Raw genomic sequence first — 18,145 nt, 5'->3', positions numbered from 1 at the left:
AGTCCCAAAAGTCCCCAAGGCCCTAACATATTTAAATTTGAGTTCAGCACCATGCAAAATGCTAAATATACATACACAGAAAATTTTGGACAAATATGGTAAAATGGACCCAAAACTGGAGTGTTTTTATTAGCCCTAAAAGAGCCCCTGGGGTACATCCGAGAGTTATCAAAATTATATAGAAATCAGTTAATTACAACTTTTCAGAAAGTTTTATAAAAATCCAAGGCATCAATTTTTTTTTAATAAGTACAAAAATGTGAATTTTAGCCATTTTAACCCGAAAGAAAAAATTCCAAGGAATAGTTATTGAAAAAAATGCGGACAGACGAACAGATGAACAGACAAGGATGAATTTATAAGTCCATTCTCCTTTTGTCGGGGGACCAACAAAACAACTAAACTAAAGAAGGGTTTCATTTGCACACAAACAAAAGTTTGGTAGTTGATCTGAGTGATGTGAGTTAGTTAGACAGCTTGCAGCTAACTTAAGTGTTTGCTTGAATCAGTCCCAAACTTTTAAGCCAAATATTTTAGACATTGTTATTTCTATAGTGGTGGTGGTGGTGGTGGTGGTGGTGGTGGTGGTAGTAGTAGTAGTGACTAATGCTACACCTCCCAAGTATCTCTACTTATATATAAAAGGCATTGTGTGTGTGTGTATGTGTGTGTGAAAGAGAGAGTTCTGTATGGACTCCAAAACAGCTAAGTTGAAAACATGGAGCCTCCCCAAAATGAGAGCTATTCATTTCAATTGAGGTCATTGATGATATAAAGATAGAAACTTGATTTTAGATGCATTAAAATTAACCAGCCACCTCTTTCCCCATTGCACCACGTGCTCAAACTCAGAGGAGGGAGAATCAGAGAGAACTTGGTCATTTACAACCTTTGAAATGTTGCCATAAATGGTAGTGTCATCAGCATGAATATTTACGAATGATCTTAGGATGTGATTTGGGAGACCATTGATGTAGATCAGGAAGAGAGTTTGGCCCAAGATGGACCTCTGAGGGACTCCAGCATTAATACTGTGAGTTTCTGATTTCTGCCCATCAACCACTACTCTTATGAACCTATCAGAGAGAAATAATTTAATAATTGAGAAAATATTTCCAGCTATACCATAGCTGGAGATCTTGTGGAGTAGACTTTTATACCATACCCTATCAAAGGCCTTTGATATGTCAAGAGTAATTGTCCTGGAAAGAAAATTTTCATCGAGAGATTTGCTAACCCTATTAGATATAACCGTTAGCACATCTGCTATAGATCTAGCAGAATGGAAACCATATTGCATGTCACTGAGGATGTTATTTTTGCTGAGGTAGTTGACTACTTCTCTATTTAACATAGTTTCCTGCAACTTACCTATGATGTACATATATATTGGTTTGTACTGAGAGGGAGATGACCGATCACCTAAATTTTTAAATATGGAGCATACTGATGAGGTTTTCTTGGGTCTTGGGAAGCAATTCTCCTTAAGACAATGCTTAAACAGTTTTGTAAGAATGAGAGCTAGTTCTGATTGAAGCTTTTGGAATGCTGTCAGAGCCAGTTGCTTTATTGGAATTCTGGTTTTTAATTAACTTAACTTGGCAACATCACACACAGATATTTGTATGTAACAAAGGATAGGGTGTTTTCAGACACAGGATGAAAGTTGGCGGCCCTGATCATATAGGGTAGAATTAGCTGCAAAGTTCTTAGCAAAGAGTTTGGCTTTGTGCGATGCTGACGAGATTACCTCAGGTCCATTGATGATGGTTGAGATAGAGCACACGCTTCTGTTCAGAACCCTGTTTGTTATTTGCCAAAACTTGTGAGAACCAAGCTGCTGCTCAGCTACTTTGGACTTGGCAGACTGAATATACAACTCTCTCGTGTTCTTTATTACTCTTTTACATTGATTGCTGGTAGTCCTGAAAGCGGCTTAAGTCTCAGTACATCTATTACGTTGAAAGCAATGGAAAAAGTGATTTCTGTGTGCAATGGCAGCAAACATTCTGGAGAGAAGCACAGCTGGATGCTAAGTTTTTGCTGGAATTTTTTGGAGGATATGAAGCAGTCCATACCAACAATTAACTATTCTGTCAGATCTGATACTATAGAGGACATGTTTTTTTTTTTTAAACTGGAACTACGAGGTAAATCTGATATAAATGTACGGAAGCTATCCCAGTCAGCCATAAAGTATCAATATACTTTGTTTTTCATTTATAAAGTAAATTTTACAGCGTATAAAGATTATTTGATACTGGATATATTCATAATCGTAGCCTATTTCCAAAAGAGGTGAGGTATAACATTTGAGAAATATTTGGAATCAAGTCTCCCATTGCTGTTATTTCAGATTATTTGAAACCATAGCAGCAAGTTTTAGTTTTCCCTCCATCAAGGCCAGAGGTTTGAGGAAAATAGTATAAATTTGAGGTTGCTATTTTTCAAAGGTAGGGCAACCAGTGAAATATAACAAGGTTAATACAAGAGTGCTCAATACGGAAGTAGAGCAAGTTACATTTTCAATTTGTCTTTACAGAAACAGTAATTTGTTGCAATACAGTCATGATACTCTATTTGATGTAGGTCGAGTGGTCACCAATTTATAACTGGGATTCATCAATTTATGGGACCGAGTGTATGTGTCACAATTTTATTGAAGTCGAAAGTAGGAGTGTATCCACAGGACCATTGAAGGTAAATTTAACGGGATCACCAACCCACATCCTTACATAAAGAAAAAAAATGAAATATGGAAAATAACGACACTCAACAAAGAACATGAAATCACTGTATTAACATGAAATAAACAATATTTATTTACTTGTCAAGAATATTAGTTTAAATCATTCCAACATAAGTGTTTTCTTGTGTTGAATGTTCATAATGAAGGATTAATGAAGTGAGGATTTTGTGAGAATAGCATGAGTCTTTAAATTACTGATTTTTTGTGTGATAAAAGTGCCACATGCGGGCTTAAGCTCCATGTGCCTATATTTGAGAAGACCAGTTCATAAGTGAATACATAGAATACAACGTGGAGGTTTCTATAACATAGCGCCATTAATAAGTAAACTGTTATTAAAAGAACATTATTTAACTGTGGACACAGGTTAACTTTCTCACACCATTCAAACACCCCCTGTAATAATTAACACATAATCTAAATCAATAAATTACATAAAAAACACTAATTTCATTCCTGTTACAAACTTATATTTAAATTTCAACAGATATATCTTTTTCCCAATAAGAATATAAACTTGCGTTCATAGTTTTAAAATTAAATTAACGACTATATGACGTCACTAAAATTTCCTTCTCTTTAACAGCGCCAGCCCCCTTCCTTTTTGAATTTCCAACATCAATTTTTCCGTTTCTCTTAAATAGAACTGCGTCACACTGTGCACGTGAAACTTTTTCAAATATTTTGTACTGGTATATTTTTTGGTTTCTTAATCTCATTCACCCAGAGGAAGTCTCGAAATAAAGACGAAACGTTGGTGAACACATAATACGGTTTGTTCCTTTTTTATTTTCTCTATGCGTGTATGTGTGCGTGTGTCTTCATATCATAAGAACAGTAGTTCGAAATAAAATAGCTTAAAGGAAAATTTAAGTCCTCGCTCAATGTGATAAGTGTCCACGCGGGTAATAAGGTTCATGTCTGTCGTGTGCAAAATCATGATGGGTCTTTGTATATTTATCGAGACAGTTTACTCGAACACGTGTTAACATTTGAGAAAACTGATTTGATTTTTAGCAGGGCAAATCTTTATATACAGGCCTTCTCAAACGTTCCAGCCTACTTACTGTATTTATACGCGAGGGAGCATAACATAGTTCCTTTTGTTTTATGTGTGCAGTGGTCGCATCATGACGTCACATTGCTACGCACTCTTCATATGCGTGGGTGTATCAAAGCGGTGATCACTATGAAATGTTCCTGCCGGGCATTTGTTCCAGCCAGGCATAGCAGTTGCTACAACTCTAACTCTAATCAGGATTTATTTTTATTGTCTTTGGTAACAGTTATTTGTTATTGATTATTTATTTATTTTTATTTTTTTTTTTGCATCCCTTTTCTTCTCCGTTGGGAATTCTTGATGTATTTTGAGAAAAATAAAAAAGACGACAAATTTAAACTTTTTTTCACTTTCATAACAAATAAGTGTTTCAGCATTTTCCAATGGTTTACGTAAATAGTCGGAAAAGACTGATGGAAGGGTCAGTTTTATTTGGTCCAAAAGTATCTTTATTTCTTGTATATTTTGTTTTCGATTTCTCGGTACATAAAATGGCAAAAATAAATAAATAAATAAATAAACTCCATTTCGTCCCATCTATAGAGCATCCCCGCTTAGGAGCTCAGGTTCCTTTACAAACTGAAGTGAAACAGGCAGTGACGGGGTTGGAGGGGGGGGGCTACTAACACTTTTGTCTTTTTTCTCCCCCCGCCGTCCTCGACACAAATGAATTATTGTATCATCATTATTCATTATTGTTATCTTTTTTGTTTTTACACGTAAATAAAAAAATGTTTTAAAAATTGGGTTCTAAGTAGGACGTCCCCCAGTATGAAAGGGTGAATGCGGTATTATAGTGAAAGAAGATACTAGTGAAGAGGAATTTTCTTTGTTTAGTTCTGGAGTGACAAGGATGACCAACGACCCCCCAGTTGGCCTTGCGCCTAAGTTTTTTGTTCAGTTGAAACTTACATTGTAATTTTAGCTTGAATAAAGAATTTAATATCTAAAAAGTAGGTGCTTGTTAACTTATTGAATGTGAATGCAGAATAGTTACAAAACACCCTCCTCTCCCCATGTTAAGAATGACTTTCTAAATAATAACGCTATGTCAACATGGTTCAATACGTGCGCTAGTACCAAAAAGGGCGCTTCTACAGAATTGGGACGAGATTTTATAGTCGATATATGGAGTTTTCGGATAAAAATAATGATTTCAACTGATTTTTTGTCAATTCTAATAATGGTAACTTCCAAATTATGCAGTCAAAATTACCAGCATATTACTGAATTATTAAACAAAACAACATTAATCGTGTTAGCGGGTGAAAAATTGCCGCCATGTTGTTTGAATCAAAACGGAAAATTACTTCCCTTTTGAACTCTCTTGTGTTTTACGATCGTTTTCATTAAATTCTATTTTTTTATTTTCTTTAATAAATAATTTTCTACCTTATCGATTTTCGTAATTTTTGGATATAATCATCTTAAAAATACGAGGACTACGTAAATACCATTGTTTTCATGTGAAATTCAGTATCACGACTTCCGAAATTTCGTCCCAACAGTGTAGAAACGTCCCGCCGAGCAGTCATCACTACTCGGGATTTTCCGTAGATGTCTAGTGTGTTCAAGCATTGAAAAATAGACATACTTTTTTTTTTTTACTCTTCTATTTTGTTATTCATGTAAACTGAGTTATTTTTTTAAAATAAAAATAAATAAATAAGTAAATAATAAAATAAACTTAATCTATTTTTAAATACCTCTCGCACCCATTTCAAATCACGTCAACGAGAGTTGACAATTAACGCGAGATTTGGTCTCTTTCTTTTCAGCACGTGTTACTCTCGCGGAAACACCTTACATTTTCCATCCTGGTAAAGTTATAATTTAATATCTATATTCAGGGTTTTTATTATCGTTTTCAGAAGTCTATTCTTTCTCTAACCATTTGTAACTCGGTTCTTTTTATTTCTTTTGCAGACTTATAAAGTCTACAACCAAAATAATGGCACCCCAAAAGAAATCCGTAAGTATATATTTTCTTCGAGTCGTAATCGCCATATTAGTTTAACGTGATTTTTTTTTTAGCACATTATTTACGATCTACTCCTATAATTGTTTTATTTATACTTCAGTCTATGAATAAGAATTAAAAAAAAAAAAAAAAAAAAACTTTCACCATATAACTAATTTTGACCATTAAACTTTTTTCGGCCATGTTTTAGTAAAATTAAAAACATGATTCGATAATATTTTACCGTTCGTATTGAACGAAATATTTCTTTGTAGATTTCGGTGTGCTAAAAAAAAGCTAATCTGCAAACTGTTTCTGTCGCTAAAATCTTCATGATATGAAGACTTTACTTTTTCAAAAAGTAGGTGATCACGTTTCCATGTAATTTTAACTTAAAATCAGCACCCACTTTCTTGTGTGTTTATTGGTTAAAAAGTTTTTTTGATTTCTTTTCCATAGTATTAACCCTGAACTCTAGGAGTATTTTTCCATAGCCTTCATTTACGCTACGTGCGAGCATAAACGAAGGCTATTAAATGTGCACTCGCGTACCAAACTGCCTTGTCACGGTGTAATATTGGTGAAAATTTAAAATTAGATGAAAACTAGTTTTCTAAATATTAAGCCATGTAATTCTATGTTGATGGCCTTCAAATACCGATTTCTTTTAATTTCCTCGTATCTTTATTGAAAGATGAAAAAAATCGAATAAACACAATACACCTCTCCCTCGAGTGGCCAGAAAGTAGGTGGTCATTTTTTACGTGGACAAGTGATCATCTTTTTGAAAAAGTAATGGTATTTAGATTAGGTCCACCTCCAATTTTCTTTTAAATGACTTATAGGCTTTCGACTATGCTAAATACGAAATCGCATTGAAATTTTGCAGAAATAAGTAGTTATCTAGATATAAAAAGTTGTATTATGCATTGAATTCTTTGGCGGCCATCTTTGTTACGCACGTAGATTTGTTTATGGCGCGCACGTGTGTAAAAAAAGATGGCCGCCAAAGAATACAACGCGCACTCCAACACCAGATTCGTTGTCAGCGACCTCGATCCCCCCCCCAAAAAAAAAAACATTAGAGCGGTCGGTGTTCTGTTATTGTAGGCATAGACCATATACCATCAAGAAAATTCCAACAAAAACCTAACGGCCAGCCATGGTTCTCCCCTGAATTGTGTTGCTGCCATCGCGCACAAAAATCATTTTTCCATAGCTACCAACGTAATAGATGTGCTGAGACTAAAGCTGCTTTCAGGACTGCCAGCAACCACTGTAAAAGAGTAATAAGAAATGCGAGAACTATATGCTCAGTCCGTCAAATCCAAAGTAGCTGAGCAGCGGCTTGGTTCCCACCAGTTCTGGCAAATAGCAAACGGGATCTTGAACAGAAGCGTGTGTTCCTGAGGTCATCTCGTCAGCATCAGACAAGGCCAGACTATTTGCCAAGAACTTTGCAGATAATTCTACCCTATGCGGCAAAGGCCATCAACTCCCTGTATTTCCTCCTATAACAGACAACACGCTATACAACATACAAATATCTGTGCGTGAGATCGCCAAGCTAATCAAGCTTATCGTAAAAATTGAACCAATCGAAAAATTAGTCTGTGATAAGGATGGAGTTGTGGACTGGTAAAATGTCACTGGCCTGATTTGAAAATTGCTGGCATCTTCTGATAATCTCTTCCGGAACTACCATAATCTCATTATTCCTTTTACTAGCAATACACATGAAAAAATTGAAATAGCTTGAAATATTTAAATATTGGTATGCATAGAAAGAGCTTGATGAACTAAGAATCTTTTTAAATTTTTAAAATCTGATTAAAATTAAGGAAGTTATGGCTATTTTTGTGCCTCACACGTTTGGATATTTTTCCCTCTTTAAGACCATATGCGTTTCGTCACATTTTTTACACTACTTTTTCAGTAAAAATGTCATATCTTTGTTAAAACACAAGACTAAAAAATGAAATTTACTGTATAAGTGTATTTTTGTACAAGGAATCAGAATATGCAACTGAAAATCTCCCAAAGTTTATGGTTTCCAAATAATCTGCAGTAAATGTGCATAAATATGCAGCAATTCCTTAAAAATGCCATGTATCCATAAACAGAAAAGAAGTTGGAGAACTCAAAGTTGAATTGTAATGTGCTTTATGTACAAAAAACTTAAATCTAAACATAAGACCATTTAAAAATGAATATATTGCAATATTTCTTTGGTATTATTGTAGATTAACACCTTCTGTTTAACCCCACTCAACTCTTCTGACCACCCCTCCAAAATGTGATTCTACCTTTTTAGGAAATTATAAAATGCCATGAAAGATAAATAAATTATTATAGAATTGAATGTAAAATAATTTCCTATTACAGATCATTCTAGCATTTTAGGGCAGTTAACTGTTTTTTTTCTATGGGAAAATATGCATGCTTTTTTTTTTTTTTTTTTTTTTTTTTTAGATGATTATGTGGAGGGTTGCCATTCGGACTTTGAATTAATTGTAGGGCTAAGGAAAATTGTGAACATACTGAAAACTTGACAAAGCTAACAAAAACAATATTAGAGGGGGGAGCGGTTAGTTTCACAAAAATTTAATGTAAAATAATTCACCATTTCCTGGCCATTCTAGCATTTTAGGACAGTTAACCAATTTATTTTTATGTGTATTTTCTTTAAGGAAGGATCTATTGTTTGTTTGTTTTAGATGCTTGTATGTGGCTTACAGAGGTATTTTGTTGGAGGGGGGGGCTTGCCACTCGAACTTAGTGTTATTGTTAGGGTTAAAGAGTGTTTTAGGAGGAGACTTGCCACACATAATTTGGATTAGAGGTGAAGTTAAGAGAGCTTTTTCTCAAAGAGAGCGTTCATCACTCATATTTACTGTTAGCGCGAGCGGTTCATAATTATTGGCTTTATATTATATATTTAGTTTTAATTTAATAAGAAACTGCGTTGCGAAATTTCAAAGAAAATTCCATAAATTTGTTGATTTCTATTTTCGAGGTTGAAGGTGTTAATTCCATAGGCCGTTTATACTACGCTGGAGCAGGTTGTAAAAATATCTTTCGCTTAATAAGTAGGGAAAAAAATTAACGAAATAAAAAGCTTCCTAATTGTAGTTTGATGTGTTTTCTAACTGCTTTTAAAATTTCAAGAATATTGATATAGATTTTGAGGGTTTGTATTACTATACACATAGATTCGAAAAAGTTGTAAAAAAAAACAAATATATAACAAATAAATGTTATCAAAAGCAAGTTACTTTTCTACCTAACTGGATAATTTTTTAGTGTTTTTATTTAATGTAACATGTTTATTCAGCTTGAAAACAGTTTTTACCGATGTTTTGGAAAATTTTAAATGGCACCCGCCGCCCGACTCTCTTGAAACGGTAAGTTTGGGGAAAAGAGTTAAAAATAAAAAAGTAAACAAAATACTACTAGAAACTCGCTCAATATATGTTACCGTGACATAGGCTGACATATATTCGGTGAGTTTTTAATAGTATTTTGTATAGTTTTTTTTTCTTTAATTTTTAACTCCTTTTCTCAAACTTACCGTGTCAAAGAGTCGGGCCGGTCGCCATTTTTAATTTTCCAATACATCGGTAAACACTGTACGTTTTTCGAGCTGAATAAACATGTTACATTAAATAAAAACACTAGAAAATTATCTAGTTAGGTAGAAAAGTAACTTATCTTGCCTTTGATAACATTTATTTGTTATATATTTGTTTTTTGACAACTTTTTCGAATCTATGTATAAACGAGATTTTGATACTTATTTTGATTTTGAAAAAAAACATTTGTGGCTGTTCGCAGTAAAACATTGTTTTAATTCGCTGTTCAAAACTAATTTAAAGAATAAAAGTGCATGCAAGCTATATATCTACAAAAGTTTATTTTGTTTTTTTAACCATGTTTTTAAATTTGACGAAAAATGTGAAATTCATAATGCCGAATTGGTTGGGATTGTTATTATACATTCTGAAAACCGAATAGTTCTAAACTAATGTTATTCTGATAACAAAATAGCTCTAATTAAACATAGGAACATTTATATTCATATTTCATTGTTTTCATTTTGTTTCATTTTGTTTTTCTTAATTCGTTCTTGAATAAAAATTAAAGAACGCGTGTTTGTTTATACACTGTGCTATGGCCGATTCTACAGGCTGTAGCTGCTGCTTCTAGTAATATTACCTTCATTTGACGAGAAATAGAAACTTTTTTTTTTTTTTTTTTTTTTTTTTTTCCGGGTAGGTCCTTTTAAATTATCAATTACCGCGGTCCTACTCAACATAAAATAATACTTTTAATTGATAAAGATAATAAAAAGATTGATTTACTTACTACTGGGTGTCCGAAGAATTTTTTTTTCAAAATGTTCGATACTCGGCATATTAAAGTCTTATTTTTAACACGACAAAAAGAAATGGTCAAAAATATTTCGGACACTTGACAGTATTAAGATTAACACCTCTTATTGATTCCCAAATTTCATGACGAAATTCTTCATACAATCACGGTACGGACCTTTAGAAAACGGGGGGGGTCATTACAAAACCTTACCGAAAACGCCATTTTATGACGTTCACATTTTTATCACTTTATTTGCTCAAAACTCTTAAAATATATAATGTACATTCATATTTATTAATTCATTTGAAAGTATATTCATTTCCGAACAAAACAGTAGTAATTTGAAGACTTGAAGTGCTTTGGTTTAAAAAATATGGCTATTTTAGTAGAACTACCTTGAAATCTGATTATCCAAAGCGTTTTTTCGTCCGTGTGTATTACTACTTTTACATATATCCTGCCCGTGCTGTTTAAAGTTTCTGGGTGGATTTGCTTATTCTGAAAGCCGCTTTCTTTATAACTTTGTAAGTTTAAATTCATTGTAAAAAAAAAAAAAATCTTTCAAAGATTAAATTAAATAAACACCTTGTTTGTACTAAAAAGCTTAATTCGCCCACAAAAGCGAGATTCTGGCTTCGTACAAACAAAAACAGTCGTCTAAACATGAAAGCCTAAAATGTGCTTTTAATTTTTATTTGCAATAATTTTTGTATGAAAATGTTAAATGCTTGATTCAATGATCTCAGTAGTTCGAGAAATTAATTTTTCTAGTTCTATCGAATTCATTAATACATTTCGTAATGTTCCTAGAAAAATGTTTTGCTACTGAACCAAAAGAAGTTTTGTTTAAACAATAATACATTTCCACTTAAGATAGAATCAAATAATAATGGGTTCATTACATTCCGTGATCATTGTTTGATAAATACTGAAAATTTTAAGGGAGAGGTCAGTGTTCATATATTTTGAGCATCAGCTATTCATTTTCCATGTACTGTAGTCTAGTCAAGATGCTGTTAGAGGCTAGAAATTGCTGTGCAAGCTTTACTTCAATCCTTGGTTCACGCCCAGAAGGACGCTGATCTTTGATCACTACTCAGCTGACAGCTTGGCATCTGCAGGAGGCAACACTTGTAATGTGAATGGGGACTTTGTAGCCAATCTAAATGAAATATTTAATTTCTACAGAAACTTGCAATTCTATAGAATCTCAAATATATAAAATCTTCATTTTAAAATGAAGATTTCAATTGCACTACTGATAAATTTTTTTTTTTCTTTTTAAAGAAAGCTAATGAAAACATCAACTCTCGATTGGCGTTGGTGATGAAAAGTGGCAAATATGTCCTTGGTTACAAGCAAGCATTGAAAACTCTGCGACAGGGTAAAGCTAAGTTGGTGATTATTGCCAACAACTCTCCTCCTCTCAGGTAAGTAGTACACCTAAAATTATGAGAAAGGCCACTCTTTATAAACATGCTTGGATGTCGCCATTAAAAATGAGTGATAAACATTTGAATAATTAGACTCGCTATATTCCGAAGCTTGAAAAATGTCATTTAAACCCCCCTTTTTTTTTTTTTTTTTTTTTTTCTTTAAAAAAAAGATTTAAAGAAATTCAACGAATTTTAACTTCAAATCTAATAAATATAAACTCCAAAAAATCACTTGCCTATAAAACATACTAATCAATGGTTACTTCCATTCTTCATTTATAAGAATTTGTCCATATTTATATTTTATATTCATGTACTTTTTAAATTCTAATCTCAGATGTTCACAGAGCGGATTTATCTCCTTTCAGTTGACAAATATGGAGGCCTAATTATTGCTGACATCTGCCTTATCTCCCCTTTGTATTTCTGACATGTTTGCTGTCAACTACAGTTAGTCAATATGGCTCACTCACCGTACTTGAAAAATGATCACATTTCACTCATAAGTTTACTTTTACAAACTCCCCGACAAATTTTTTTTCTTCTTAAAGAAAATCCATGAGTTTTTGATTTAAAATATTTTTCTTTATGTAGCAATACACATGAAAACATTGAAATAGCTTGAAATATTTCAATATTGGTATGCATAGAAAGAGATTGATGAGCTAAGAAAGAATCTTTTTAAATTTTTAAAATCTGATTAAAATTAAGGAAGTTATGGCTATTTTTGTGCCTCACACGTTTGGATATTTTTCCCTCTTTAAGACCATATGCGTTTCGTCACATTTTTTACACTACTTTTTCAGTAAAAATGTCATATCTTTGTTAAAACACAAGACTAAAAAATGAAATTTACCATATAAGTGTATTTTTGTACAAGGAATCAGAATATGCAACTGAAAATCTCCCAAAGTTTATGGTTTCCAAATAATCTGCAGTAAATGTGCATAAATATGCAGCAATTCCTTAAAAATGCCATGTATCCATAAACAGAAAAGAAGTTGGAGAACTCAAAGTTGAATTGTAATGTGCTTTATGTACAAAAAACTTAAATCTAAACATAAGACCATTTAAAAATGAATATATTACAATATTTCTTTGGTATTATTGTAGATTAACACCTTCTGTTTAACCCCACTCAACTCCTTCTGACCACCCCTCCAAAATGTGATTCTACCTTTTTAGGAAATTATGTATAAAATGCCATGAAAAACTTTAATGAAAGATAAACAAATTATTTTAGAATTGAATGTAAAATAATTTCCTAATATAGGTCATTCTAGCATTTTAGGGCAGTTAACTTTTTTTTTTTTTTTTTTATAAGATGATTATGTGTAGTTTTAAGAGGGTTTCTATGCAATGAGAATATGGGAAGGGTTGCCATTCGGACTTTGAATTAATTGTAGGGGCTAAGGAAAATTATGTGTGAACATACTGAAAACTTGACAGAGACAAAGCTAACAAAAACAATATTAGAGGGGGGAGCGGTTAGTTTCACAAAAATTTAATGTAAAATAATTCACCATTTCCTGGCCATTCTAGCATTTTAGGACAGTTAACCAATTTATTTTCATGTATATTTTTCTTTAAGGAAGGATCTATTTTTTGTTTGTTTGTTTTAGATGCTTGTATGTGGCTTACAAAGGTATTTTATTTGGGGGGGGGGGCTTGCCACTCGAACTTAGTGTTATTGTTAGGGTTAAAGAGTGTTTTAGGAATACGAACCGTTACTTCATTTTTGTTTTGTTGTCCTAACTGCAAAATGCCGTTTCCATTTCAAATAAATATTTTACAGAAAGATATATATATATGTGTGTGTATTCGACAGGTAAATAAGTCAGAAAATGTTATATTTAGTTTTAATTTAATAAGAAACTGCGTTGCGAAATTTCAAAGAAAATTCCATAAATTTGTTGGGGGGGGGGGGCTTGCCACTCGAACTTAGTGTTATTGTTAGGGTTAAAGAGTATTTTAGGAGGAGACTTGCCACACATAATTTGTATTAGAGGTGAAGTTAAGAGAGCTTTTTTTCAAAGAGAGCGTTCAAAAATTTGTTGATTTCTATTTTCGAGGTTGAAGGTGTTAATTCCATAGGCCGTTTATACTACGCTGGAGCAGGTTGTAAAAATATCTTTCGCTTAATAAGTAGAAAAAAAAAATAACGAAATAAAAAGCTTCCTAATTGTAGTTTGATGTGTTTTCTTTTAAAATTTCAAGAATATTGATATAGATTTTGAGGGTTTGTATTACTATACACATAGATTCGAAAAAGTTGTCAAAAAACAAATATATGACAAATAAATATTATCAAAAGCAAGTTACTTTTCTACATAACTGGATAATTTTTTAGTGTTTTTATTTAATGTAACATGTTTATTCAGCTTGAAAACAGTGTTTACCGATGTTTTGGAAAATTTAAAATGGCGCCCGCCCGACTCTTGAAACGCTAAGTTTGTGGAAAAGAGTTAAAAATAAAAAAGTAGACAAAATACTGCTAGAAACTCGCTCAATATATGTTACCGTGACATGTGACAGACATATATTCGGTGAGTTTTTAACAGTATTTTGTATAGTTTTTTTTTATTTTTAACTCCTTTTCTCAAACTTACCGTGTCAAAGAGTCGGGCCGGGCACCATTTTTAATTTTCCAATACATCGGTAAACACTGTACGTTTTTCGAGCTGAATAAACATGTTACATTAAATAAAAACACTAGAAAATTATCCAGTTAGGTAGAAAAGTAACTTATCTTGCCTTTGATAACATTTATTTGTTATATATTTGTTTTTTGACAACTTTTTCGAATCTATGTATAAACGAGATTTTGATACTTATTTTGATTTTGAAAAAAAACATTTGTGGCTGTTCGCAGTAAAACATTGTTTTAATTCGCTGTTCAAAACTAATTTAAAGAATAAAAGTGCATGCAATCTACAAAAGTTTATTTTGTTTTTTTAACCATGTTTTTAAATTTGATGAGAAATGTGAGAAATTGCAACAGATTCAATGAATGTCCGCGTATTCAATCACCGCGAGCGGATATTTTGTCAACACGGTTTTTTAACAAATAAGAAATAATATTTTTATTATGTTTGAAACAACTTTAATAGTTTATTTTGGAAGTATATTCCATAAATAAAATAAAAACCCCACTTTAAAAACAGAAATTACGATTTTTTTTATATTTTATTCGCAGTTTTGTCTTAGGGGTGTCAAATTTGCAATGGCGATTTTTCCCAAAGATTCTGAGTGCTACAGATTCATAATGCCGAATTGGTTGGGATTGTTATTATACATTCTGAAAACCGAATAGTTCTAAACTAATGTTATTCTGATAACAAAATAGCTCTAATTAAACATATAAGAACATTTATATTCATATTTTCATGTTTTTCTTAATTCGTTCTTGAATAAAAATTAAAGAACGCGTGTTGTTTATACACTGTGCTGTGCTATGGCTGATTCTACAGGCTGGAGCTGCTGCTGCTGCTAGTACTTCATTTGACCAAATTCGAGAAATAAAAACAATTTTTTTTTCGGGTAGGTCCTTTTAAATTATCAATTACCGCGGTCCTACTCAACATAAAATAATACTTTTAATTGATAAAGATAATAAAAAGATTGATTTACTTACTACTGGGTGTCCGAAGAATTTTTTTTTCAAAATGTTCGATACTAGTCATATTAAAGTCTTATTTTTAACACAACAAAAAAAGAAATGGTCAAAAATATTTCGGACACTTGACAGTATTAAGATTAACACCTCTACTGATTGGTTCCCAAATTTCATGACGAAATTCTTCATACAATCACGGTACGGACCTTTAGAAAACAGGGGGGTCATTACAAAACCTTACCGAAAACGCCATTTTATGACGTTCACATTTTTATCACTTTATTTGCTTAAAACTCTTAAAATATATAATGTACATTCATATTTATTAATTCATTTGAAAGTATATTCATTTCCGAACAAAACAGTAGTAATTTGAAGACTTGAAGTGCTTTGGTTTAAAAAATATGGCTATTTTAGTAGAACTACCTTGAAATCTGTGATTATCCAAAGCGTTTTTTCGTCCGTGTGTATTACTACTTTATGCAATGAATTTTTTTTAATATCTATTTAAAAAAAAACATTGAATGAAATAGGAAAAAATCAACTTATTTTATTTTTATTGATCTTTTATCTTCAATTTGTGATATATGAACCATAGATGAGAAAATTTTCATTTTAATGGGGATGAATTAAAAAAAAAAAACGCTTGTCTAGAATATTATATTCGGTTTATTGGAAAGAGCATAAAATTTTGCATTGAACCAATAGAATAATTTTTATAAACTCCAATTTAAAAATCTAACTCATAAAATTCACTTCATTAACGTAGAAAAAATGGCTGCATGAGCGTGCGCATGCATTTTGTAAACACTTATAATAGTTTTTGGAAGTATATTCCATATAGAAATCAAACCCACTTTAAAAAGAGAAATTACGATTTTTTTTGTATTTGTTTTGTGTTAATGGTGTAAAAAAAAAAAAAAAAAAAAAATTCTGACCCACCTAGTCCATGGATAATAGGTACATTATTAATGGGTAAAATTCACCTTTAGTCTTTGTTTACAAAGCCATTTGGCAGAAGTGACGTCCAACATATTTTTAGCTACGGATGACCAAAACTATAGAACAAACCTTTTATTCAAATAGTCTTTATTTGAACTTAATGGACTGTTTTGTTTTCTTAAATATTTATGAACTGTTTTATTCTTTTTATCGGTAGTAGTGCAGAGTGCACTACTAGTGCACTTATTGATCTGTGCGGAAATAATGTTATTTAAAAAACCATTCTTAACATGGGGAGTGTTTTGTACCTATTCTATACTTTAATCTTACAATTGAATAAAAAAAAAAACATCAAAACTTTAAACTTGGAAATATGATTTTAAAAAAATAGCGCGGATCAGTAAGTGCACTAGCACTTTTTTTTTTTTTATCAAACAAAAATAGAACTTTTATGATGAAATATATTATGGACTGTTTTCGAAACAGCGAAATTTTAAAATTAAAGTTTTTTTTTTTTTTTTTTTTTTTTTTTTTTTTTTTTTTTTTTTTTTTAGGTTTTTCTTTTCGAAATGAGATTTTTCTAACGTGACTTAAGTTTTTGAAATTGATGGCAATCTTGCAGTTAAGCCTGACAAACTCTAAAGCAAGCTCGACAATTCTAGAAGGGTTACTTCATTATTTACACCGTCAAATCATGTTATTTTAAAAATTATTTTATTGTTGATAAAAATTTCAAAGTGATAAATGGAGGGAAAACTTTTTTTTACAAAATTAACTTTAATTTTTAAATTTCGATGTTTGGGAAACGGTCCATTATAAAAGTTCTATTTTTGTTTGAAAAGAATAAAACAGTTCATAAATATATTCAAAGAAATAAAGACTGTTTAAATAAAACTTCTTAAAGTTCTTATACAGTTTCCGTCATCCGTAGCTAAAAATGTCAGACGTCACTTCCAATTGGCTTTGTAAAATTTTGCCTCATTAATGATTTGTTGTCATGGCTTTGCATCCACGCATTTTGTTCCAATTTATTTTATTTGGAATACTTTCGATATAATTTTTAGACTTTTGAAGTTATTTCCCATGGTTAAAAATCTACTTGCCAATCACAAATTTTTGTATTCAATTTTGGAGAAGGGTGAATAAAACGTGCATGAAGTTAAAATGAAATTTATAAAACTAAGGGAGATAACTCCAAATTGAGCAACTGTAAATTATCAATCTTATAGTATATTTGGTACTAGTTTTTTATAGGAAGAAAGCTAGTATTTAGAGATGGGGAAGGAGTGTCTGCGCTTTAAATTATCTCCCCGTACCGTGTTCACAAGATTTCCGCCTTCTACACGCTTTCATAAAAACGTTTTTTCTGCTGTAAAAAAAAAAAATTTTCTCTCGGATCTTCAGTGCAAAATGTACAATATAACTTTTTTATTATTATTATTATTATTATTAAACTGTACAAGTCCCATATTTTTGTGTAGTAAAATATTTGGTAATGTTATTGCATAAAAAATTAATTCTTTCCAAAAAAATTAATACTAAATATACCTTGGATCCGGTTGAAAAACAAGACATAGTTTGTTTTATATATATGACGATTTTTTTGTCAGCCTTGTTGCATTTTGATTCTTAAAATTAATATGCAAATCTACATCAAAATTTCTGTTAATTGCCTGACAGTATTGCAAAAAAAATTGGGGGTGGGGCAGCATGGTTACAGTTAAGTTTAATACATTAAAAGAAATCCATTTTACATACTAATAGTGAAAGATGAATTGCCTATTAAACTGGAATCAGTCAATTTTGTATTCTTACAATTTTTTTCATTACTCTTTTATTAAAGCAAAACTAAAAGATGAAAAAACATTTCTTTTGGCATTACTATCAAAATTGCCAGGCAAAATTTCATGTTTTTTTAAATCTTTTTAGAAGAATATAATTTGGTTTTTGCTTCATTCAAATTTCCATTAAATTTGTCAATGTATGAGGGTCTTGACTGTTAATGCAC

At 31.6% G+C, this 18,145-nt stretch overlaps 2 protein-coding genes across 8 annotated transcripts in view; one reads left to right on the top strand and one right to left on the bottom strand.

The window, feature by feature from the left end:
* LOC145279798 (uncharacterized protein C8orf34 homolog) overlaps positions 1–18,145 on the bottom strand; it is a 106,156-nt gene that overhangs the window by 10,774 nt on the left and 77,237 nt on the right. The window lies entirely within an intron of this gene.
* LOC145279801 (large ribosomal subunit protein eL30-like) overlaps positions 5,519–18,145 on the top strand; it is a 145,251-nt gene continuing 132,624 nt past the window's right edge. For both annotated transcript variants that reach the window (XM_080131142.1, XM_080131143.1), the window contains exons 1-3: positions 5,519–5,629; positions 5,736–5,781; positions 11,431–11,573. In XM_080131142.1, the coding sequence (XP_079987268.1) occupies positions 5,761–5,781; positions 11,431–11,573 (164 nt within the window). In that variant the 5' untranslated portion in view covers positions 5,519–5,629; positions 5,736–5,760. The remainder of the gene's footprint in view (positions 5,630–5,735; positions 5,782–11,430; positions 11,574–18,145) is intronic.

This window comes from Euprymna scolopes, chromosome 7 (assembly GCF_053919585.1).
Source record: "Euprymna scolopes isolate OS-2025 chromosome 7, ASM5391958v1, whole genome shotgun sequence".
Taxonomy (NCBI): Eukaryota; Metazoa; Mollusca; class Cephalopoda; order Sepiida; family Sepiolidae; genus Euprymna; species Euprymna scolopes.
This window is presented reverse-complemented; position numbering and strand designations above follow the sequence as displayed.